At 43.9% G+C, this 27,028-nt stretch overlaps 1 protein-coding gene across 1 annotated transcript in view; it reads left to right on the top strand.

The window, feature by feature from the left end:
* Positions 1-2,228: 2,228 nt before the first annotated feature.
* CD226 (CD226 molecule) overlaps positions 2,229-27,028 on the top strand; it is a gene marked incomplete at both ends in the record, with an annotated part of 47,597 nt that continues 22,797 nt past the window's right edge. Inside the window, 2 exons of the mRNA XM_080683793.1 lie at positions 2,229-2,583; positions 26,142-26,489. Of these exons, the coding sequence (XP_080539919.1) occupies positions 2,229-2,583; positions 26,142-26,489 (703 nt within the window). The remainder of the gene's footprint in view (positions 2,584-26,141; positions 26,490-27,028) is intronic.

Raw genomic sequence — 27,028 nt, forward strand, 5'->3', positions numbered from 1 at the left:
CAATAAGATTTGAGAGAGAGAGAGAGAGAGAGAGAGAGAGAGAGGTGTCTTTGATATCAAATGTAAAGAATTTCTCTTGCTTTGAATGCATCAGTTCAGTCCACGATTGGGTTCTCCACCCCTGCCCCCAAATAGGTCCTAGTTGTCTGTATCATGGCTTAGATTTGTTCTACTATCCCTATGGTGTGGGGGAAGGAGTGGATCCTAAACAAAGCCAGCTTCCTGTTAGGAGTGAGGAAAGTTGTCTATCTGAGAATTCAAATCAGATTGTATCATTCTGGTACCTAAAAGCCTCCAATTGCTTCCGCTTGCACATATAACCCTATCAGAAAATCTGTAAGGGCAAACATTGTCTCACCCAATCCATCTGGAGTCAGTTTCCTGGCATTTCCTGTCCCCATCTCATCTTAACAGTTCCCACTACAACTCTGAAGGTGTTCCCTCAGAGCTACGTTTGTGCCTTAGATGTACATTCCTGGTGCTGAGTCACAGATGCAGCAGGACGCCCTGGTCCCTGACCACCCACTGTGAAGTGCTTCATGTATGTCGTTCAAGACCCTTTCAATCCAGTGCCAAGTTCATTTTTGTCATGTCCCCACCCACTACACTGTAGTCACATTGTTTCCCGGTAGTGTCCCATGTTGTCACTCCATCTTTCTTTCTCCCACTTTCTACTTGGAAATCTGTATTGTGGTTGGAAGGCCCAGGGTCTGGTACACTCTTTCCATGACATCCTGCCCAAATCTACTGGAACGAATTCCCTCTCTGGATGTTATATAACTTGATCAAATGACTTGTATAGAAATGACCAAGTTTTATTATAACAAATTGCTTCTTTAATCTGCCTGACCCAACATTTTATGGGTGATTTGGGGGTAGAGACCATGTCTATCTTGTGCTGGTATTGTCAGTAAATTGTTTCAATGAATTACTTACAAAACAGAGATCACAGATATGTCAAATAACAACCACAAATCTGTTACAAATGATATCATCAATGTGAAAGCTTTTGGAAAATAGAATGCTATGTAAACCTAAGTTGGCACCATACATTATTATAGGTACACATCATAATGTTCTGATTACCATGACACTGTTGATTTCACATTTGATATTGCACTATAATCATCTAAGATGTAACAGTTAGGGACATTGGGTGGAAGTACATGGGAGCTCTCTGTACTATCTTGGCAAGTTCCTATGACTCTTTAATTATTTAAAAATAAAAAGTTTTTAAAAAATCAACCATAATGGTAGATTTGGAGGGCCTTTGGTGACTCCTTCATCATCCAAAGCCAATGTCTGAGCTCAGAAAAGGAAGGCCCCACCCAGTGGAGCTGCCAGATCCCCAGTCACAGACTCCTCCCCTCACCCTTTAGTCTCTGCTCCAATCTCAGGTCCTCAGTAAAGACTCTGGGCCTTTCTATAAAAGGGAAATGCTAGAGCCTTTCCCCTGCTCCCATGCCCCTGCTGTGTTTTCCCTCATGCACTTACCACCTATGACTGACTCTACTTTTTACCTTTTTGTTTTCCTTTCTGTCTCCTCCCACTAGAACATAAGTTCCATGATGGCAAGAATTTATTTTTAAATAAATTGATTGTTGTATCCTCATTGCCTAGAGAAAACACACTCAGCAAATGTTTGTTCAATGAATGAATCTCTGTAGAAATGAAAGCTTGAAAATAAGCTGTTTCCCCGAGAGAGAAGCAGGTCAAATCTGCCCATCCTTGTATGAGATCATAGCTGACTTTGAAGCTCAGACCTTTTTCCTGTGTTCACACTTCAGAAAGAGAAGATACCACTGATAGTATCTGAGAGGAAGGAAACAGTGCCTTGCGCTGGGCCTCTGTAAGTAACATTATAAAACTTGTCTTTTTTCCAGACCAGCCTCCCAGGTGCTTTCCAGAGATGGATTATTTTACTTTCCTCGTGGCTCTTCTTCATGTACACAAAGGTAAAGGTAATGTCTTCAGTCCTTTTTTTTGGTCTTATAGTGTGACATGTTCTGAAGTTATAATGCTTTATAATTGGCTTAGATAATTTTCCGAACCTGAAAGAGGAAAAGTTGCAAGTGCCTATTCCCAGGAGTGGAAACCTTTCTAGACTAAAGTAGAAGAAGTTAGTCTCTACCATGATCTCAATTTACTATCGTGCTAGGTCTTAGAAAGCTTAGAACAGCTTAAGATATCTATTTGGTGCTTTGAGCATAATGTCTGATTGAATGAATATGGTGTATATTTCAGCTCTCGGTGAAGAGATATTTTGGAACACAAGAGTCAAACTTGCAGAGACTCTGACTCTCGAGTGTCAGTATCCATTGTTGGGTACCTTAGTCCAGCTGGAGTGGTTCAAGGTCGACGCAATGGAGAAAGAGTCCATAGCCATTTTTCACCCTATCTTTGGTTCGGTCATAAGGGAGCCCTATGCTGATAGGGTTTACTTCTTGAAGTCAACCTCGGATCCCAACAATATGATGCTGGCCTTTCACAATGCCTCTGAGGCTGATGTTGGCTCCTATTCCTGCCTTCTTGAAATATTCCCATATGGATCTTGGGAAAAGATGATACAGGTAGTTCCACCAGGTAAGTGCAAATTTCATTTTCCTTTTTACCCACCGGCAGCATTTGATTTTATAAAGCCTAAGTAGAAACAATGAAGTGCTTTATCATATTTTGTGATGCTTTCCAATTCCATTTCTAGATTCTATGAATATTATTTCAAAGGAATAAAACTATGAGTTAACTTTGTTTTTTTATTAATGTGCTATCATTTTCGAGTAGAAGAAGCATCTCACAAATTTGAATGTACTGGTAGAAAGCACAGGTCTTATACTGTCTTCATGATAAGTTGACCGTACATTAAACTTGCAGTGTCTGGGTCCAGGAACCCAATATGTTCCTCAAGCCTCCAGCCCAGAGTTGAAGAACAAATTGGATGCTTTATTCTGGATAAATGGTACCATTAATGCAAAATTATGTTAGAATGTATGTCAACTTTAGAACAGGCATCTCTCTGTTAGTACTTGACTTAGAGAATTTAAGGGTAAGAATGGCTGCATTTATTTACTGCTTCTAGGAAGACATGCTGAGGTGACTTGGGAGATAACATCTCAAGGCCACAGAATTTGTGGTGGAAATGGAGTTGTGGAGAGATTTACTATAACCCATGTGTCTCTGGCCTGGCTAGTCAGTTAAAGCAAATGTTATACTGTGTGTGCATTAAGTAAGCAAGTGTCATCTCATGTAATACTTGTGAAGCACCATGGGGGAGGCCATGTGTTGGCATTATACAGCTGAAGAAACTGAGATCCGAGGTCATTAACTAACTCAAGTTTGGGAGCTGCCAAGTCACAGCACCAGGGTAAAACCAAGGGAGGCATCTGAAGGTGCCAGCAATGATCTCAAAGGGAACTCGACTCCAACAGAGCGGATCACGGAGGCTCAAGGGAGGGACAAATCGTGCTGGACCTTGAAAATGGGAAAGGAATTTTTTAAGGTAGAGAGACTGGGGCAAGGGAAAGAGAAAATGGAGAGAAAAGGACATATTTGGTGATCCTGATGGCATTGGGTGAGTGTTTAAAACTCATGCAGGACACAGAAAATGGACCCATCAGACTAAAGTCCAGAACTGAGCAGGATGTGGTTCTCACCCTGGGCTCTGAGATTAGATGTCCCTGTCACTAGAGGTGCCCTGAGAGGTAACCTCAAGGATGAGAAAGAAACTGTGAGGATGGGTCCCTCTCCCTGTCTGCACCAGCAAAAGGGCTCAACATATGATATGCTGGGGTCCCAGGTAAGCTTTTATATCATAGACTAGAGGCCTAGTACATGAAAATTTGTGCACAGGGTTGGGGTGGGGTGTCCCTCAGCCTGGCCTCCCCCCGCCACAGTCCAGGAGCCCTCAGGGGATGTCCTCCTCTGCGGGAGGCAACCAGGCTGATTAGGGGAAGGTGCTGCCCCCATCATTCCATTGCTGCTGCCACTGTCAGCCCTTGGCCCTCAGCCCTTGCTTCTTAGTGCTGGCCCTGCCCCTGGCCCACTGGTGGGTGGGGGGGGGGGGTGGCGATATGGGGCCAGGCCGGCTGGACGAGGGGCTGTGGGAGGTTGAGGCACAGCAGGCTGCATCCCTTCCAGTCTCTGCGGAGGTGTGGCACCTGCCTCTGTGGCTGCCTCTGTGGAAGGGGCAGCACTGGGACCAGGCCACACTGCGGCCTTTCCCATGCCACATCTGCAGAAGGGGGCACAGCGCTGCCTTCTCACAGCCTCTGCAAAAGGGGCCGTGATGCTGGACCAGGGGTGCCAGACCCGGTTGCCCCTCCTGCACAATGAGAGATAAGCACTGGACCGGCCCGTCTCTGCCACGTGGCACTAGCCCTAGGCCCTTGCAGCAGCTGTGGCTTTGCCTGGATGGATGTCCGCCCTAATTAGCATATTACTTTTTTATTAGTATAGATTATATATTAGAAAATAATTTGAACCCCATTGGGGCAGTAGAATGTCAGAGAGGAGCCCAGGAGTCTAGGATGGCTCAATCTCACTGTGCCTAATAGAGTTTGAGCCTCACTCTGTAGCGTAGACCCTTGAAGTCACTGAATAATTTTCAGAGGGGACACAAAATAAACCCATCTTTTTCACCGCCTGGAAGATGAAACTAGTCACTCCCCTATAGGAAGGGAAGAGTTTAAGGGCAGGTGAACCAGTTGTATTTTGTGCATTGGAACACTTATCCACTGTTGGTCAGAGTATAAATTGGTGCATATATCATATTATTGGTGTTGGTAATATTCAGAGTTCTCCAGAGAGGCAGAACCAGTAAGACATGTATGTACATAGAAAGAAATTTATCGTAAGGAGTTGGCTCATGTAATTATGGAGAATGGCAAGTCCAACGGTGTATTGTGGGCTGGGAGATATACACACACACACAACACACACACACACACACACATGGGTAAAGAGGGCTCTGTAAGGTGTTACATTTCAGCAGTTTTTTATTTAAGAAAGAGAAAAGATATTAAATGGTGCCTATAAGAAATAGTCAACTGATGAAACAGAAACGTTTTAAAGGCTTGGAAATCTCCCTCCTTAATGAAATAAAATAACATATAGAGACGGCAAATGATAAGGAACATTTTAAGACTCATGGAAAGCCAGACTGTGGTTCCTGCCCCTCTCAAGGGTGAAATGAATGGGAATCCGAGCCAAGGCTGTTTCTGTTGACTTGCCTTTCATTCGAGAAGACAGAGAGGAGCAAGCTGGAGAGCTCCCATCACTGTGAGAGTCAAATCTCAGGCTTTGGGGTAGAGCTCTGTAATGAGAAGTCAAACAGAGAGAAATAAAGAAGCCACCTCCAAAACAAGGCAACCGTGGATTTATATACATGATTAAATGCAGTCACTGGATGGCGGAGAAAGTGTAATATACAAGCACAAGGACATGGATGGGTTTTATGAGGGTCCTGTCCTCTGTTTGTCCAGTCAGCGCCCAGGACTCTCTGCTACTGCATTTCTCCACGAGGCCCCATCGTTCACCCTCATTGCCATAGATAGAACATCCAGAAGAGGACTTTTACTTTACACTTGTTGCTTGACCCACTCAGGCAGTCCAGAGCTGGATGAAATTGGTTGTGATCTTTGCATGGAGCCATTTCATTGATCTACCCCAAACCTCCCCCTTCTTTGTAGATACTTTGATGTCCCAGATGGCCTTCGGGTAGGGGCGCATTTGGCCAAATGGCTAGAGAGCGTTCCCTTGAGCTCTTTAAGATGTTCTTTATGCAGCTGGAGAGGGGGAGTCTTTGAGTTTTTCTCCTCTAGCTTTCCGGGACCAGGCAGTTCACACCTCTAGTATCATCTTTACCACAGCTGATCTTTCCCCAGCCCAGCATGACTGCCGCCCACAGTATGTGGGGTGCAGCACAGTTCCTTTACAGAGTGGGTGCTGCTGGCATGTGGGTGCGAGTGTAGGATGGGGAGTGCGGCAGCCCTTCCGGATAACTGGGAGAGCTCAGCCCACAGCCGAGCCGCCTCCCCAGACCTTCTGGGTCTGTCTTCTTATTTATAGTTCTGCTCATCACAGATGGAGAGCTGTAGACACCAAGCACTGTTGTCCAGCTTCCTCTAGATTCTAGAGTCTAGAAACTTCCATGGGATTAGGGGGTGGGTGTCAGTAGCCTTTGGAGAACTTACAGGAATTTGCCCATCAACAGATCACATTACCTGAGCGTATCATTATATTTGTGCATGTTGTAAGATAAAAATGCTGGGTTTGGGCCCTGGCCGGTTTGGCTCAGTGGATAGAGTGTTGGCCTGTGGACTGAAGGGTCCCAGGTTAGATTCTGGTCAAGGGCCTGTACCTTGGTTGCAGTCTCGATCCCTGGCCCTGGCTGGGGGGGCACGTGCAGGAGGCAACCAGTCTATGTGGTTGATGTTTCTCTCTCTGTGCCTTTCCTCTTCCCTTCCACTCTCTCTAAAAATCAATGGGAAAATATCTTTGGGTGAGGATTAACAACAACAAAAAATGCTGGGTTTGGGATGTTTAAAACCAAAAGAACAAAAAGGGAAATAAATAACTGGAGAAAGGAGGGAAAAGCAAATCCTCGGCCGACCCGAGGCCTGGGGCCAGAATCCGTTTTCTCTCTGAGCCAACGCATCCCTGCGGCTTAAAAGGATGCTGAGCTGTGCTTTCTGTTGGTGGGTTTGTTTTTGTTTGGTTTTATATGGAGCGGCAATTGTAAGCAGGGTGGCTTTTCCTCTCATTTGAAAGTGTCTGAAGATTTGGAAAGTGTTGAGAATTTTAAGACTATCAAGTCAGTCATTTAGGGATCAACACAAAATTATTCCCGCAGGCGGCATCTCTTCCACACACAGTCCTTTTCATTAAATAACCCAGTTGATGGGGCATCTGGTGCTTCCCTTGAGAGACTGTTCACAATCCAATAAATCTCAATGTAAGAAAATTTCTCCCGACTTCACCTGTTTAACCAACTTACGTTTTTGTGTGTTTTTTGTTGTTTTTTAAGTCCTCTTCAGAAACCCAGAGAGAAAGGCCCACATTCCGTAGAAGACTGATACACAAAGCTTTCTAAGGATGGAGAGATGATATGAAATATTCACATTTAATAGGGCTGTAAATAGACTACATGGGTCATAGTGGGGTGATGATTGTGGCCGAAAAGAATGATGTCTGGGCATGAATTCTGTGAGCATTTAGGTTCACCATTTAACTAGCAGGGCATTTAAGAAACACATTCTCAGTCCAGCAGATGAGCTAATTTCTTTTTCCTATTTGTAAAATTTTTTAAAAATATGTTTTTATTGTTTTCAGAGAGAGGAAGGGAGAGGGAGATAGAAACATCTATGATGAGAGAGAATCATCGATTGGCTGCCTCCTTCATGCCCCACACCAGGGACTGAGCCTGCAATCCAGGCATGTGCCCGACCAGGAATTGAACCGTGACCTCCTGGTTCATAGGTTGACACTCAACCACTGAACTACACAGGCCAGGCATGTGTCCCATTTCTTGGCAGGCTACAATTCTATATGCCCCCCAACATTGACAATTCTGGATTAGTTTAGTGAAGGGGTATGTGTGTGTGTATTTTCTGCATATGTAGGACGGTTTCTGTCTTGACATAGAAATAATCCGAAACTTCAGAAAGTTCCAGGCCATCCACTAAATTAGTTTCCCACACTACCCTTTACCTCTTTGCACACAATATGCCACAATTGCCTAATCCTCACGGCTTCCAACTAAACGGTAACATTTAGTCTAGGTCAGTGGTCGGCAAACTCATTAGTCAACAGAGCAACAAACAGTGGCTCGCGAGCCATATGTGGCTCAAGAGCCGCGGTTTGCTGACCACTGCCCTAATGGATAGAGTTATTTTTCTTTACAACCTGGATGTTACAATCGGAAGTGCAGCAATCCCCCATATCCATGGTTTCCCTTTCCCTGGTTTTAGTTACCCGCAGTTAATGTTGTCTGAAAATATTAACTGGAAATTTCCAGAAATACACAATTTATAAGTGTAATATTGCACACCATCCTGATAGTGTGATAAAATCTTTCTTACCATCTAGCTCTAACATGAGTCATCCCTTTGTTTATGTCTTCACAAGGTATACACTACCCTCCCACTCATTAGTCACTCAGTAGCTGTCTTGGTTGTCAGACCAACTGTCATGGTATCATAATGCTGGTGTTCAAGTCAAGCTTATAGTACCTAATGTTAGGTCCCAATGCCTATATCATTCTCCTCACTCCATCCCATCATGTCGGCACTGCATCATCTCACATCATCACAAGCAGGGTGAGTACAGTGCAATCAGATATTCTGAGGGAGAGACCACATTCACATCACTTGTATTATTATAATATACTAGGGGCCCAGTGCACGAATTCATGCACCTTGAAAGGAACTGTGGGCCGCGAGGCTCGGTGGGCACAGGGGTGGGTCTCGGCCCCTCCCGCCATGGCCCCCAGTCCCCTGTCTGCCAGCAGCCCTGCTCCTGCCATTGCCACTCGCATCCACTGATGGCACAGAGAGATTGGGGCTGGCATCAGTAGGGGTACAAGCGGGGCCAGCACCATCAGCAGGTGCGAGCAGCGGCTGCTGCCCCGATCACCCCTCAGGAGCAGGGGGAGGTGGAAAAGTGCTCAGGGACAATCAGGGCCAGCAGCGGCTGCTCACACCCACTGACAGTGCTGAGTGTGAGCGGGTCCAGCACCAGCAGCAGGTGCAAGTGCCAGGCAGGACCGCGGCATGCGGGAGCAAAGAATTTTCAGTAACTACCAGAGACTTGCCCAGATGACGGCACTGGCACCACACCTTGATTCGGTGCCCCGATCACCTGCTCCACCATCCCACTATGGCTGGTGCCCGCCATGTTCTGTGCACACCCCCTGATGGTCAGCACACATTGTAGCGACCAGTTGTTCGGTTGTTCAGTTGTTCCGCCATTTGGTCTATTTGCATATTAGGGTTATATATATATATATATACTAGAGGCCCCATGCATGAAATTCATGCATGGGGGGGGCGTGTCCCTCAGCCCAGCCTGCACCCTCTCCAATCTGGGACCCCTCGAGATCGGGCCTAAATGGGCAGTTGGACATCCCTCTCACAATCCAGGACTGCTGGCTCCAAACTGCTCACCTGCTTGCCTTTCTGATTGCCCCTAACCGCTTCTGCCTGCCAGCCTGATAACCCCCTAACCACTCCCCTGCCAGCCTGATTGATGTCTAACTGCTCCCCGGCAAGCCTGTTTGCCCCTAACTGCCTTCCCCTGCAGGCCTGGTCACCCCTAACTGCCCTCCCCTGCAGGCCTGGGTCCCTCCCAACTGCCTTTCCCTGCAGGCCTGGTCGCCCCCAACTTTCCTCCTCTGCCAGCTTGGTCACCCCTAACTGCCCTCCCCTGCAGGCTTGATCACCCCCAACTGCCCTCCCTTGCAGGCCTGGTCCCTCCCAATTGCCCTCCCTTGCTGGCCATCTTGTGGTGGCCATCTTGTGTCCACATGGGGGCAGGATCTTTGACCACATGGGGGCAGCCATCTTGTGTGTTGGAGTGATGGTCAATCTGCATATCACTCTTTTATTACATAGGATAGAGGCCTGGTGCACAGGTGGAGGCCAGCTGGTTTGCCCTGAAGGGTGTCCTGGATCAGGGTGGGGGTTCCCTTGGGGCGTGGGGCGGCCTGGGTGAGGGACCTGTGGTGGTTTGCAGGCCGGCCATGCCCCCTGGCGACCCAAGCAGAGGCACTGGTATCTGGGGTTTATTTTTCTTCTACATTTGAAACTTTGTAGCCTGGAGTGGAGCCAAGCCTTCTGCTTGCTCCGTGGTGGCAGCCATTTCTATTGGGGTTTATGTATCTTCTATAATTGAAACTTTGTAGTCTTAAGCAGAGGCCTGGGCTGGCCAAGGCTGCAGAAGCTTGGCTTCCTCCATTGCCGCAGGCAACCCTAGCCTCCTGCTCTTTCCAGCTCCGTGGCTGCCGCCATTTCTGTTTGGATTTATGTATCTTCTATCATTGAAACTTGAGTGGAGGCCTAGGCTGGCAAGGGCAGGCAGAAAGCTTGGCTTCCTCAATTGCCGGGGAAACCCAAGCCTCTCCCCTGGTCTCTGTGGCCGTAGCCATCTTGGTTGGGTTTATTTGCATATTCGCTCCTGATTGGATGGTGGGCGTGGCTTGTGGGCATGGCTTGTGGGTGTAGTGGAGGTACGGTCAATTTGCATATTACTCTTATTAGATAATTATATACATATATAATTACAGTATATTTTTATAATTATTCCATTTTATTATTTTGTTAATGTCTTATTGTGCCTAATTTATAAATCAAACTTTATCATAGGTATGTATGCATAGGAAGAAAACATTATATATATATATGTTTCTATACTATCTGCAGTTTCAGGCATCCACTGAAGGTCTCAGACTGTATCTCCCTCAGATAAGGGGAGAACTATATGTCATTTTTCATCTGAGACAGCAGGGGATTCAATTATTGTCTCTGAGACATAACTCAGTAACAGTGCATGAGACAAATGAGACTTTCTTAGCTTGTCCTTGTAGCTTATGACATCATATTTCTCAAAATATATCTTGCTTATTTTTTAGAAAGCACAGTTGCTTATTGAATAAGTATAAAAAAAGAACCTTTATTTAATGTAGTTAAATACTGTGTCACTTCTTCCTTCCATTTTTCTTCAATCCTAGAAATGGTTGCTAAAAGAATGGACATTTAATAAGTTAGAAACATTTCCAATTACTGGCATCATGTTTTGTTGAGCAGTTTTATACTTAACACACTCTGACTCATATGTTTTCAGTGAAAATAGCAGACTTGAACCAAAGAGCAAAGTATTCAACATTGTTGCTCAAATGACACTTTGAGGCATTAAAGTCTACTTTTGATGGGATGAATGTTGATAAATAACAGTGATTTTAAAAATTGTGTATACCATCTCTAAATCCACTGACTAGACATTTGCCTTTTGCTGTGAAGAAAAGAAGAAGAAATGAGTGAGGTTTTTGTTTTTTAGAAGTTTTTAATTATGTAAACATGTGGACCAAGTCCCCACAGTGCAGGGAATAACTTGTTATGTAGCCTGGAAGAGCGTTTGGGGACTTGAGAGGTAAAGAGATTACTTCCAGCTTGAGGAAACCATGGGAGGCATCTACCCCAGCTTGGAAGTCTGAATTATGATTCTAGAAGGAAGACACATCATGAAAAACATGATGTATAAGGGAAATGCTCTTTATATTTGGGACGTATGAAAAATACATTTGGTCACAGTTTGAGGGGAAGGGCAGTGGGAGAGAGATCTGGATTCTGGACTTCATTAGGTGACTAGTCAATTCTCCAATAGTGGAAGCTACATATTGGTCAGGATTGCAACCATTGTTTGGAGCCATTCCTCCAGTGTTTCTCATTTCAGGAATGGGGCAAGGTTTCTTAGCTGCCTCTGAAGGGTGCGTCGCATATGGAGGGAAAGAGAATTTAAGGGACAGAAAAGGCATGAGCAAAGACAGCATCACCCTCCCTGTGATTCCAACAATGTTGGGCACAGTGCTTGCACTTGGGGGATGTCATTGGGAGTTTGCTTTTTAGGAGTTTGCTCAATAAAATGGCAAAAGGATGTGGGTACAAGGTGGGAAGTGATGCTTCCATAGAAAACCTGTACATAGGAAAGATGTTAATTCCAAACATGATTAAGTGGAACAGAACACCTCTGACGAGTGGCTTCCAGGGAGTATGAAGTATTTTCCCTCAAGGTAACATTTACAGTCCATAATATGTAAAACATAGTTTGAAGTTTTGTGTTTTTTTTGGTGTATAGTTATTTCCCTAAATAATGATTTATACCTAACTTCATTATAAAAAAAAATAAGTAGAAGAGATCCTTCCCCCCCCACCCCACAAATATATTCTTTCCATGGGGAGCTGATTGAAATGTATCTACCATTTTCTACAGATTTCATAGTTTACTGAGATACCTGGATCATTTATCCCACCAGTTTATTTCCCACCCAGAATAGTTTATTGTCATTTGCAAATGATTTTCTTATAGGACGTACCTACAGTAATTAAATTCATAGAAACAGAAACTAGAATGGTGCTTGTCAGGGGGTAGGGATGGGTAGTGGGGAATTATTTAATAGGTATAGAGTTTCAATTTTGCAAGATAAAAGGAGTTTTGGAGATTAATTGCACGATATGTGAACATACATAACACTACTGAAATGGACACTTAAAATGGTTAAGATAATAAATTCATGTTATGTATATTTTACCACAATTTAAAATATTTTACATATACATCTGATGTTGAGTTCAGTTATAGGACTAATTTATGGGAAATTTCACTATTAACAATGATCAATTAAGAGAAACTCCAGCTATTGTTTTGCTTTTTGTCTTCATAGAACAAAGATGGAATTCTTCTAACTAGTCCTGTGGCATTTGGAAAGTCCCTTCATTTTTTTTTTTTTTAGCTTTGGTTTATTAATCTATAGATCCTATCTAATAAAGAGGGACTATGCTAATTGATCATCACACCCTCACAAAAGATGGGGGCGCCCACAGCCAATAAGGAGGGAATATGCTAATTAACTGCCACACCCTCAAAGAAGGCGGTGCTCACAGCCACAAGATGGCGGCGCCCAGTCCCCTCAACCCCACCGGGGTGGCAGGCACATGCCATGGCTGGGCCTGCCCCCCAGGTGGGTCCAGCCACGCCGCACGCCTGCCTCCGGAATTCCCCAGTCCCCTCAGCCCCCCAGCTGCCTAGGGCCAGCCCGAGGCACAGGCAAGCCTTGGATGGTGACTGCCCAGCCACCCAGGGCCACCTGAGGCTCAGGTAACCAGGGCTGACTGAGGCTTGCGTTGCCAGCCATAGCAGCAGCAGAGTTGTGATGGGGGCATTGCCTTTCCCTGATTGTGGGGTCATCTCCTGCCCCTGAGGGCTCCCGGAGTGTGCGGGGGGGGGGGGGGGGCAGGCCGGGCTGAGGGACCCCCTCCCCCTCCAGTGCATGAATTTTCATGCACCAGGCCTCTAGTGGGAATAATAATATGCATCTTATAGGCAGGCTTGAGAATTAATGAGATAATGTGTGTGCCTAGCACATAGCAGGTGCTCAATGCACGGCCATTCCATTGAGTTCCCTCTTCATGTTCCCTAAGGAATGAGACATTCTGTCCAGAGTGAAAGTTCAATAGTATTTCCACAAACACACATTACCACTTGCCAGGGAGCTGGGGCGGGGGGGGGGAGGGAGGTAGAAGAGGATAAAGGGGAGATAAATGGTGATAGAAGGAGATTTAACTTTGGGTGGTGGACCCATAATGCAATATACAGGTGATGTATTATAGAGTTGTACACCTTAAACCTATATAATTTATTAACCAATGTCACCCCAATAAATTCAATAAAACTTATACAATACCCAGTACAGATAAACTTAAGGAATCTACCAGATTTTGATTAATATATATTTTTTTAGTTTTATAGTATTGGCTTGGAGGTCTATAGAACAACAAAGTGTCGATCTTAGAAAAATGTGCAGTTTCTGTAGCAGTTGTCAATTCAGACGATGTCTGTGTATGCCGTCCTTTATAAACATTGCTGTATCTCTCCTCTATAAACATTTTTTCTTTGGCAGTCCGAGGGCACAATACTCCATTGATGTTTATTGACTGACCTCTTTCCACCCTGAATCATATGTGTTGCTTCTATCAAGCTTGTCACTTTTTTGCAAGTTTCCAATTTATCTACTTAATTTTTTTAGGCCTCCAGGATTTGTGGAGATAAATTTATGGATTTCTGTTGAGGGGGATAGAGACCTCACTGGGGAACAGCAAATTTTTAAAAAGGCCATAGCTGATGGGTAAGGAGGTATAAAAGAGAACCTTTTAGCAGTTGCTGCTAAGAGACTTGAGAAATCTCAGTGGGGTTCTCGTCAGTCACACTGTAGCCCTGGATCTGCCAGCCTCCATCCTCACTGTGTCTCCCTGACCCTCCCCCTCCCCAGCACTGTGTTTCTCCCTGAGTCCTCTCCCCAGCATTGTTCTGTCTCTCTGAGCCCTCCAACACTGTGCTGTCTCCCTGAGCGTGCCCCGCCCCACAGCACTGTGTTGTCTCCCTGGGCCCCCTAGCACTGTGCTGTCTTTGTTCCCAGCACCTCTAACTCCTACCAGTCCTCACCACTTCAAGCTGCTTTGAGGTAGAATTCCAGGTGTGTCCTCAGAATGGCCGGGTCTCAGTTTCCTGACTTCATGGGATTAGTGGAGACATGCATCTGAGATGTTATTGAAATGCAGTATTTCTAAATGAGGCCTTGGGACCTTCAATGTGAAGCGTTCCTTTTACCCATGTCTGTGTCTAGTGCAAAATTTGTATAGTCTCAGCGAGGCCGTCCTCTTGACGATGAAATGATTTCTCATGCCTTATTAGGCCCATATAAATATTTGAAAAATAATATTTATTCTTCTCATTACAATAAATGTAAAGTTTTGTAATATATTTGCCATACCGTCAATGCTGTTATAAAAACCTTCTGAATGCTTATTTTTCCAGGTTTGTTTCTATGTTAGTGCTCTGCATAGTAATTGATGACTGGTCATTTATCATGGAGAATTTCTTATGTCAATGTCACTGATAGTAAGGGCTAACAGAAAGAGTGAGGATTCTTGGTACTCCCTTAAGTGTAATTATCCAAAGGCAGAAATGACATCTTTTTTTATTTCTACACACACACACACACCACCACCACCACCACAACCACCACCACCACCACCCAAACCAAACCATGGTAATAAAAATAAAGAATATCATGAAGCAAATTATACCAAACAGAATTGGATAAAATTTGGAGTGTGTAGGCCACATAATATTTGAGTCCTTAGCTTTTATTTGCAGTTACTTAGGTTGACTAATGAACAGAAAGGCCACGTCAGGTCACATTCACAGGATAAAGTAAGGGAGGAGCCCTGTGAGTCTCCCCACTGGGCACACGTTATATTTGACATGAACACATGGCTTAGCCTGAAGGGAGGGGTGGCTGGCTTATGAATGAAATTGGGTTGGGGAGGTAGTAAAGAGATTCGTGCCTCTTCTGTGATTAAGAAGCCACTGCTGCCTGGGGATGCTCACTATCCAAGAGATGTGTTCATGTCTAACAGATTGTCAGAGTGGAGTAACTACAGCATGACGCCCTTTGCGGTGAAGTTAGAGGAAGCTTCACCAAAGATCTCATCCGAGGAGGTTTTCAGGGTGAATACAAGTTTTGGGGTTTTTAGCAGACAGAATAGCACAAAGACATGGAGTGGGGATCCATGAGGGCCACGAGTGGTCTGGTGAGGACGGAGATTACAGGTCACGGATGGATATGGTGACGAGGTGGGGGGAATGAGTTTGTGCTTGAATGAGGCTCCTGGGAGCTGGAGGTGTTGAGACTGTAGGTGTGCAAGAGAGAGGGCCATGATCATCTTTATAATTGGGAAGGACTGCCCTGGCAGAGAAAGGTGGGTAGAAATGTCCACAGCCTCAGTATGAAAAACAAATGCATTTTAAAGCAGCAGTGACTGCTTGTATCTAGATGGGAATAGAGGAGGTACATACAGATGACTTACAGAGCACACATGAGGTTACATGTTTAGTTAAAGGGCTTCACATCTAGTAGTTTTACTTGTCTGTCCATGTAGGAGCCACAATGAGCTATGTGATATGAGTCTACTATTCTGGCATGTAATTTGCTTCTTTCTATTAAAAAATTGAATCACATTTCTGGGTTCAAATACTGACTTTACCTTCACTAGCCATGACTTTTGTTTCCATATCTTTAAAGTGATAATTATAATTGTTCCCCCAAATGTAGGGACAAACATCCCCTTGAAAGTGTTTGTCACTTTCCTCATGTCAAATTACAAGTACCTAGTATATAGTAAATATTATGATTAATTGGCCAAAATAACCACACAAAGATAATGCACCTTTTGTTTTCTTTTGAAGAATTATGAGTAGTCCTGTGTTGAGAGAGAAGCACAGAAGACATATCTTTCATGAAAGCAAAAAGAAAAAAAGTCAAGATTTTCCAAATATTATAGAATTGAAGAAAGGGATGCATTAGTGAGACAGTAAGTGGTTATCCTATATAATAAAAGGCTAATAAACCAAACAGCTGAATGACTGGTCACTATGACGCGCACTGACCACTAGGGGGCAGACGCTCAACACAGGAACTGCCCCTGGTGGTTAGTGCGCTCCCACAGGGGGAGTGCTGCTCAGCCAGAAGCCCTGAGCTGGGCTCATGGCTGGCGAGCGCAGTGGCGGGAGCCTCTCCCACCTCTGGCAGCACTAAGGATGAGCGGGCCTAAGCCATCAGTTGGACATCCCCTGAGGGCTTCTGGACTGCGAGAGGGCACAGATCGGGCTGAGGGACCCTCCCTGAGTGCACAAATTTTATGCACCTATGTTATAAACTCCACGGGGCATTCTTTTATCTTGTATCTGAGTAGACTGTTGAAGGTAACAGGGTGTGTTTTCTGTGGACAGTTTCTGAGTTTCAAAACACATGAAGTGAAGCTTCATAAAAGTGAAGGAAAAAAAGAGACACAGGTACCTTCTATAAGACCGATGGAGGGAGAGTTCATTTGTAAGCTCTTTCTAAGATCAGCAAAGCAGCTCAGTTCACCTATAGTGTTTCCCATTTCCTGTTTTGGATTTGATCTTATATGTAATAAGTGAAAACAAAGTAGTATGAAGGTAGGGGATCGTTCACATTCCTGAAGGTGACTAATTGACACTTTTTTTTTTAAAGAACTTAATTTTTTAAATCCTTGTGCAGCATTGGGCCCTATTCAGCAAACTCTGCATCTTGTTACTGGTACTCAGGCATCCGTCATGATAAACAATTCCGTTGTTCGGCCCGACCCTGCATTGTTCCACAAGAAAAGATGAAAATATACTTTGCTGAGTGTCATTTATTTCAAACAGAAATAATATGCTTTGTCTCTTCAGTGTTTATTTATTCTTAAAACGTAGATAATCTTCTTGTCTTTGGTTCTTTTGAAAAGTGGAGTCATTAGCTTTCTTTTGCTGCCAGACGTTGTTTGAAAGGTTTTATCTGCTTCCCAGACGGTCCTTTAAATATTTTGGTGAAAATGAAATCTTTCGTCTTATGTAATAACATTCCCTGGCTCAAGGCTTCATTGGCACAATTTTAGATATTCTTTTTAGCCATATAAAAGGTCATTTTTTTCCCTCTTATGTTTGAAAAATCTCCCTGACAGCTTTTCTGGTGTATTTGAATTGCTCAAGCTTCTCCAATATTCTTCCTCACCTTGAGCATAATGGAAACAGAGAGGCCGCAGCCAGTTTTTGGTTATCCTTGAGAAATGAAGCAGCAAATTAGCTGAGATAACATCCAATTCACATTCGATGCAGCGGTTGAAGCCTCTACTGTCAAAACATTTATTGTTGGAAGTTTTAACCTTTTTCGATGTTTGACATTTCTCTTCCTTTTCCTCCTTTTCTCTTGTTCCGGTTGCCAAGCCTCCAGCAGTGACAGGAATTCTCAAACGCTCCTCATCATTCAGTTTCTAGGCTTCGGTTACTTCCTTCATCCACACTGAGTACAGCCGCCTGCTCCGTCTCCCCGAAGTATTACTGTCCAGCCCCAAACATTCATGCTACAACACTAAGCATAAGCATATTGGCCAACATTCCAAGCCTTCTCCTCTCCACCTGTATTTCCTACGATTCCCCACGCACATCGGCGTGTCCTTCAGTGTCCTTGGTGGTTGCCTACCTCGGTGGCTTTGCTCCAAGTCCAGCCAAGACTTGCTTCTGTGCCTGGGCGGTACCTCCTCTCCCACTGCTTCCCTCTCCTGGCTCCCACTGCGTGGACTGTGATGATCGGTTTAATCGTGTGGCTTCCTTACTACTTTATTGGCCCTGGGAGGATTGGGACCATGTCTGTCTTATTTTTCACTGCATCCCTAATATCTTCTCCAGTCCCATACATATATTAGGCCCTTACTAAAGATTTTTAAACTGAATTCATGATTAAAGCAAGTGACTCTTTTGTAAGCTACCAAGGTGAGGATAGGTCTTGCTCAAATATATATAGCCCATAAATATGGCCTCACCAATCTTTTTACCATAGAGTCCTAAGGGTTGGTTTGCTTGATTGGGGTTAGCGCCCCACACTGCCGAAAGCTGTAAGAGCTGTGTGATGTGGGGCTGTGGTGAGTGCGCCCTGCTTGAGATTGATCTGGTATCTGCCATGCCTGGGATGTCAAGCTTAGCGAGGAGGCTCTGACTCATGTTCAAGGTTCGAATCCAGAGACTCTCGGCCACGATAAAGCTCTTTGCTTCTTTCGGAGAGGTTCCAAACTGCTCCTCATTTCCTCCCCAAAACCTTCCCCCTGCTACTTCAAAGCGTAGTGATCAGCGGATTAATTGTTAGATGGGAACCTTCATCTTTGATCCTTTTCAGTTGCCTTTTTTCCTAACACATCATCTGAGGAATTAAAGATGTGCTTATCCACATACGTCAGGGCATAGCTGACACTCTAGATGATGAAAGTAACAATTTGGGGGAATCTCTAGAGGTTTGGTGCAATGACCTGGTTGTGTGTCTTCCCATCAGCTCACACTGTGCTTTACTTGTCTTTGTGTCAATACACAGTAATCTCGAAGGAAGGAAGGAAGGAAGGAAGGAAGGAAGGAAGGAAGGAAGGAAGGAAGGAAGGATAAAAGGCAATTTTGTTTGTAATCCATCTTCCAGTCTAAATCCCCCACCGGGCAATTGCAGGCCCTCATTCTTCTCCAAACTTTGGTCCTGGGGAAAACAGTAACATGTGACCTGTGACCTGTGACCTGTGACCTGTGACCTGTGACAAGGCAGGCTCCTGACTCTTCTTTCCTTTGCTGCAGCCAGTGTGTTCTGCGGCACTAGCTGGTGGGAATCGGCTTCCTTTCCTTCTAACTGGAAAGCAATCTAATGGGCAATTTTTCATGGATGTGTTTGTTGGTGCTGCTGGGAGCTGAGGTCATTATGTGCATTTTAACAAGGACAAGCAAAGAAATTGATTTCTGATTATAGGATTTGAGGCATCATAAAATAAGATATTTAGGAACAGGGGCTTCCTTGGGAGCCTCCTTCCTCTGTGAAAGCAGCCCAGGTCCCACTCGGAGTGTCCTGTGTGCCCTTTCACAGGGTAGGGACGGCAGCCCTGGCCCAGGGGCGCTGCTCAGGCCTCCTGCCTCGTGGGACTCCCGTCTCTGCCACCCGCCAGCTGGGCCTGCCTCCGGGCTGTCGGGAGGACTGGGGGTGTTAGCACATGTAATGCATCTAATGCTGGCACATGGTAAGGGCAAATTCCTGGCCTGTTAGTTTGCTTTTGAAATATGTTGAAAATGTTAAATGTATACGAGACAAAATGCTTATCATCATCTCCAGTGATAGTCACTGACACAGTCTTTTTTCTAGTCGGGGAGGATTAGGGTCAGTGTTCATCTTTTGATTCTTTTTCTGTAAAACTCGGCCATGCAGAAAGTCTACCAGAAATTTCCAAGTCTGCGAGGCCAACTGCTGACATTTTTGTGGAAAACAAGCCAGTCCCCTGGGCTGTTTGTCATCGTCTAGGCTTGCAAGCCCTCAGAGCTATACTATTTAAAATTCTTACCTCCCATGAGTCATTTACGTTTCTGGTTGGAGAAAGTGCAGCGTTGCTCATGTGCTACAGCAAACCTCGCGGTGCTGACTTATAGAAAGCATTGTTCTCCCTCATTGTACTGGAACGGTGAGACGGGAGTTTACTTTTTAACAGTTAAAATCTGTGAGCTAAAGTTACAGCACGAGGATCCATGGCCCCTTCAGATGAACACCCTAAAGATTTGGGGGCTCCGTGAAGCGGCCAGGAGGCAGCCTGGGCTCTGGGGGCCCACCTGTGGCCACAGCAGTTGAATCACAGGACGTTTGGATCACAAGTGGTCCCAGGCCTGGGCCATAACCTTTTGCTCTTTGGTGTTTACAGCGGCACTGCGTTTTGTACAAACTGCACACCTTCTCTTAGTGTGTGTTTTCTGGACTGTGCCTCTGCCCTGCCATTTAGGGCATGTTTGCCTGATTCCAGCTACTTCTTCCATTTAAACAGATGGCCAAGCTTGCGGCCTCGGGATGCCTTGTCAGGTTGTGTTTTTATCTCTTCCAGCAGTTCTTGTTCTTCCCACTTATCTATGCTGTTCAGTCAGGCAGTCCTTTAGCTTATTTTTATCTTGTTTGGCTCCTTCCCCTGTATCTGCACTTTAAGTGAAGGACAGAGAATGGCCACGTGTGTGGAGGGACGTGGAGAAGACGGCTGATCCCCCAATGGGTGGCCTTGCTGCTTCTGATCGGTGCTGATGGGATCCAGGTGGGATCCGAAATGCTGTGCCCATGAAGTCCTTACCCTGTGTTAGTTTGCTTGGGCACTGAAACATTTTTCCAAAATGATTTATCATCATGCTAGAAAAATCACATACAAAGTACAGAGGATTCAGTCATGTTATTCTACATGCACACCATGTGAGAACAACACAGACAAGCTGTTAGCATGGCCAAATCCAGAGCCCTGACAGTGCCTGGTGCTGGCGAGGGTGTGGGCAACAGGAAGGCTTCTTCACTGCAGGTGGGGGTGGATGCAAAATGGGGCAGGCACTTTGTAAGGTGGGTTGGCAGTTTCTTACAAAACCAAACACACTCATCCTACAAACCAAGCAAGCATGCTCTTTGGTGTTTGCCCAAAGGCATTGAAAACTCATGTCCACACAAAAGCCTGCCGTGGCTGTATACAACAGCCTTTTCATAATTACCAAAACTTGGGAGCCATCAAGATGCCCTTCAGGAGGTGAATAGATAAACTGTGGTACATCCAGACAATGGAATAGTATTCAGTGCTAAAAAGAAATGAGCTGTCAAACCATAAAAAGGCATGGTGAAAGCTTAAACACATGTTACCATGTGAAAGAAGCTACGTTGAAAAGGTTACATACTGCATGAGTCCAACTCTATGACATTCTGGAAAAGGCAAATCTATGGAGACACGCTTTTGAGTTGCCAGGGGTTGAGAGGAGGGAGGGACGGATAGAGCACATAGGATTTTTAGGGCAGTGAAAATACTCTGATATTATGATGATGAATACGTGTCATTATACATTTGTCCAAACCCACGGAATGTACAACATGAAGAGTGAACGCTAAGGTAAACTATGGACTTTGTGGGATTATGATGTGTCCATGTAGGTTCATCCTTGGTAAAAAATGCATCCGTCTGGTGAGGGATGTAGGTAATGGGAGACTGTGTGTAGGTGATAGGAAATCTCTGTACCTCCCTCTCAATTTTGTTGTAAACCCATAACTTCTCTAAAAATAAAGTTTTTAATTATTTTTAAAATTCTCTCCTGAGGGTATTTTTATTGAGTTGAGAGAGAGAGAGAAGAAGGGAGAGAGAGAGAGAGAAACATTGACACGAGAGAAAGATCCATCGGTTGCCTCCGGCACATGACCAGACCCAGGATTGAACCCCAAACCTAGACTGTGTCCTGACCAGGAATTGAACTCAAAACTCTCAGTGTATAAGAGGATGCTCCGACTAACTGAGACACCTGGCCAGGGCTAAAAAGAAAGTTTTTAAAAGCAAACAAAAAAATTTCCCCCACAATCTATTCTATGTTTATGCTAAGAATTAATACATAACTAGTTAAAAATGTAAAATTAACTGGCTTTTATTATTTTTGTTTCTGTTTTTAGGATTCAGTTGTAATCAAACCTTTCTTTCCTATCAACAACGACAATTTGTTCGCCATTTTAAGTAGATTTGCTTTCCAAATCAGGGTGCCAGGGTCCTTGTGCACGTGGGGTTTTCCCAGTTCTCGGGTTGTTTTGGTCGCTCTCCATGTGCCGAGCAGGAGGCTCGGGTGCTCCGGGCAGCAGCCGGCCCCATGTGAGGGAGTCCGGTTGCGCAGGCCTCACCTAGATTTCCACCTGACTCCAGCCAGCTTTTCAGTTCATCAGAGAGGTTAAGGGAGTCCACTCTCTGCTTCCAAACCACCTGCCTCTGGGACGGGCCTGCTTCTGTCGGTTCCAGCCTGTGTCTGTTGACAGGTGGGCCTGGGTCCTGATGTAGAGCCCTCCTTCCCCGGAGACCCCCAGGCCTGACCTCTCTCTTGGGTCTGTCCTTCGTGCAAATACAGACACTTCACACCCAGTCACAGTCCATGATGTTCCTTCCTGGTAGCAGGGTGGGTTAGATTGGCAGATAAAGCAAGTTTCTGAGATTGGAGGACAGCTGTAGCCACAGAGGAAAACAAGCAGGTATGTGGGCACTGAAGGCCAATATCAATGCTGCCGCCAGGCCAGCCTGCGTCTCATTTCCGAGGCTTCAGCGCCGTGTAAAAATGGGTTTCCCTCTCTTTTGGTCATTTCTTTTATGTTCTTTCATTTTCTCAACACAGTGTGCTGTGATCTGATTTAGCCTTTTATTTATACTGTCTCTGGCTTCTTATTTTCTCATGCCTTCTTTTCCCTGTCTTAGTTTTATTCTAATTGCTCATTTGTTTCCTTTAAGCTTTTATATTCTTAGTTTTTTTGATTTCTTATGGATTTTCTCTTTCTTTCTATTTCCCCCCTGTTCTTGTGCTGTCTGATAACCCACAGATGAAATGTTTCCTGTGTGCTTGTCATGTGGGTAGAGTGTTAGCTTTGGTAAATGGATGCACAGCTACAGGGTGAGAAACAAGAGTGCTGTGGTTTTCTCTTTCCAAAAACTTTCTGACACATGGAACCACTTGCTGAAGAAAAGAAGGTGGTTTGGTGGGGATGAAACTATCACAGACAGTCTTCTAGTTGAATACAGACAGCGAACCTTATTGTATTTTAGACTTCATTTGCACTTTCTCTCAAGTGGGGATCTTCTTCTCTCCTCTCTTCTTTTTCATTGGATGTCAAGAAAGTGGCACTCAGGCCAGCCTGAGCAAGTTAGTGACACAGAGAGGCTGGGATTAATGGTCTCTCCCAGTTTCGCATTATTGTCCAGGGTCCATGTGCCCTGTGACACCATGACTGCCCTTCCTATTTGGACAGTAGGCTGAAATTCCTCGTCAGCCATAGCAGAACTATCGGATTAAACAGACTGACATAACGTACCCCCCCAACCCGGCCCCCCCCCAGTAACCTAATTCTTGAAGGTTATTCTCTAGATCAGGTTCTTCAATTGTCTGGTCTCAGGATCCCTTTATACTCTTTTTGAGAAAAGATTTTATTATGCTAAGAACATATAATATGAGGTCTAAAGCCTTAACAGACTTTTAAGTATACAAATAATGTTGCTAACTACAGGTACTATGTTGTACAGCAAGCATCTCTAGAATGTATTTATCTGGTAGAACTGAAACTCTACATCCACTGAGACGCAGCTCCCCACATCTCCCCTGCCCAGCCCCTGGCAGCCACCGTTCCAGTCTTCGCTCTATGAGTCTGACTATTTGAGATTCCTTACAGAAGTGGAATCATGCAGCATTCTCCTTTGTGCATTCTTGGCACTCTTGTTAAAAACCAACTGACCATATACATGGGGTTTATTTCTGTGTCTGATTTATTTCACTTGGCATATTGTCTTTCAGGTTTATCTGCGTTGTCTCATAATGCAGGATTTCTTTCTTTTTAAAGGCTGAATAACATCTCATTGTAATATATACCACACTTTAAAAATCTATTTATCCATCGATGGACATGTTTTCACTTGTGAATAGTGCTGCAATAGAGGCTGTGACATTTTACATTCCTACCTACCATGTAAAAGGGTTCCAATTTCTTCATATCCTCACCAACAATTGTCTTTCTCTTTTTATTTTATTTTGTAATAGTCATCCTAACAGATGTGAGGTGATATCTCATTGTGATTTTGATTTGCGTTTCCCTAATGACTAGTGGCATCGAACGTCTTTTCATATATCAGTTGGCCATTTGTACATCTTCTTTAGAGAAATGTCTATTCAACTCTTAATCCCATTTTTCAAATTAAATAATTAGTTATTGGTTTGTTTTTTTATTTTGCTATTGAGTTGCAGGAATGCCTTACATATTTTGGAAATTAATCCTTCCAGGTATATGGTTTGCAAATGTTTTCTCCCATTGTGTAGGTTGCCTTTTCACTATGTTCACTGTTTCCTTTGCTGTGAGGAAATACTTTAGTTTGATGTAGTCTCACTTGTCTATTTTTTCTTTTGTTGCCTATGCTTTTGGTGTCATATTCAAGAATCATTGCCAAGGTCAGTGTCATGAAACTTTCTCCTATGTTTTCTTCTGGGAGTGTTAAACAGTTTCAGGACTTACATTTAAGTCTTTATCATTTTGAGTTGATTTTTATGCATGGTATAAGAGAAAGGTTCAATTTTATCCTTTTATAATGTGTTTTGCCAAGAACACGTGTTGAAGAGACTATACTTTCTCCATTGTGCATTCCTGGCACTCTGGTTGTAGATAAGCTGACCATGTATATATGGATTTATTTCTGGGCTTTTCATTCTCTTCCATCCATCTGTATTTTTGTCTTTTTGCCAGTAATAGGTTGTTTTAATTATTGTGGCTTTGTAGTTTAGTTTGAAATCAGGAAGTGTGACACCTCCAGCTTTGTTCTTTTTCAAGCTTGTTTTGTCTATTGTGGCTTTTTGTGGTACCATATGAATTTTAGAATTGTTTTTCCCCATTTATTCTTTTAAAAATGATTGAAGACCCCAAAGAGTTTTGTTCTATAAATATTTATTGTAATAGAAATGAAAACCAAACAAAATTTTAAAGACCAGAATATATAAGCATATAAGCATACATCCCAGTGGCCATCAGAGACTCTGAAAATCTCTACTATATTGTCTTATAGGATAAGAGTGAATTTATAATATACATATTCTTTATAGAATAAGAGTTAAAAAAGTAAATTACATTTTAATATGACTATTAAAATTGGTGTGATCTTTCAGATCTCAGAGGGGGATACAGGAACCCTTTGGGATCTCAGGCCACACTATAAAAACTGCTGATTGAGGTATCTAATGATTATGTACTAAGTGCTGTGTGCTGGGTATTTCAGCTATGGTGGTAGGAAGGTGGGAAAATATTAGAGGACTCTGTAGTTACCCAGGAAGTCATAAAACACAGGGTTTTTACTTTATGCATAAGACAACCCATATGTCTGAAAAATGAATTTATGTATATATTCAATGAAGATGATTTGGTATCTCTTTTATGAATAATAAAATCTTAGTTGGAGCCAAAACCGGTTTGGCTCAGTGGATAGAGCGTCAGCCTGCGGACTGAAAGGTCCTGGGTTCGATTCTGGTCAGGGGCATGTACCTTGGTTGCGAGCACGTCCCCAATGGGGGGTGTGCAGGAGGCAGCTGATCGATGTTTCTCTCTCATCGATGTTTCTAACTCTCTATCTCTCTCCCTTCCTCTCTGTAAAAAATCAATAAAATATATTTAAAAAAAAATCTTAGTTGGCATTATTATAATCTAGACTAGAGGCCCAGTACACGAAATATGTGCACTTGCGGGAAGGGGGGACGGGGTCCCTCAGCCCAGCCTGTGTCCTCTTACAGCCTGGCTTCTTGGCTAAGTGGCACTCCCACTAGGAGTGCACTGACCATGAGGGAGCAGTTCCTGCATTGAGCATCTGCCCCCTGGTGGTCAGTGCGCATCATAACTACTGGTCCTTACACCATTCAACTGATTTGCATATTAGCCTTTTATTATATAGGATATTTGATACTCAGAGTCAGTGTGTGAATCAGCAACCCATTCAACCTCTTGATATGATCACTTGTGACATTCAACCTCTTGATACGATCACTACCAAGAAAAGCACCAGAGGTTTTGATGATGTTTCTTGTTATATGGTTAACCAAGTAAAAGTTAAGAGAATATGTGTGAGCACATTCTTCCAAAAGCCTTCTTCTTACAAAAATGTGGTATAAAGCTGTCTGCAATCCCTGAAACTATGTTAAATGACATCACCAATCTTTTTGATGGCATTTTCTGGGTAGCTTCTACCTTCCAATTTGAGGACCTAAGTATGATCAATATCTCTTCTTTTCAGATAGTTTTGAGATAGCTGTGCCATCGAATAGCCATGTGGTCTCAGAACCTGGAGAAAACATCACATTCACATACGAACTTCAAATGAAGTATCCCATGCAACAAGTCACATGGGAAAAGATTCAGTCCCATCAGATCGACCTCCTAATCAGATGCAACTTGTCCCAAGGGAAAAGCTCCCCCTCAAGGTTTGGGAGACAAATATTGAGCAACTGTAGCCAGGGGATGAGAAGGAGCTTTATCCTCATGCCCCACGTCGTGGCCTCTGACTCTGGACTTTACCGCTGTTGCTTCAAGGCCAGCACAGGAGAAAATGAAACCTTTGTGGTAAGGTTGACCGTAACTGATGGTGAGTATATGACAGAGGCCTTCTTGTGTCAAAATGAAAAAACCCAACCACTGTAGGTTGGTTTCTGTTGTCTATTCTATAACTCTATTGTTCAAAATATTTTTAAAAAATTTATTGATTTGAGAGAGAGGGAGAGAGAGAGAAATATGAATTTGTTGTTCCACTTATTAATGTATTCATTGGTTGATTCTTGTATGTGCCCTGACCGGGATTGAACCCGCAACCTTGGTGTATTGGGATGACGCTCTAACCAACTGAGCTACCCAGCCAGGGTCAAAATATTTTTTAATGATTAGTGTTAGGTAAGTTGTCAGTTATTGAATGGTAGTCTTTAGTATTTCTTTATCTTACTAATCCATCAATCACAGATTTAATAATAATAAATCTTTCCTGTTTTCTTGGTCTGTTCCATACTCCTGAAATTAAACAAAAATTCAGGGAGTCTGAAAAAATACATGGTCTCACCAGCCTGTAAGTTCCAGCTGTATACCTCCTATTTTTCAGTTACATTAAAACTTTTGAGTGTGGTGATTAGGTTT

Source organism: Plecotus auritus (assembly GCF_963455305.1).
Source record: "Plecotus auritus genome assembly, chromosome: 8".
Lineage (NCBI taxonomy): Eukaryota > Metazoa > Chordata > Mammalia > Chiroptera > Vespertilionidae > Plecotus > Plecotus auritus.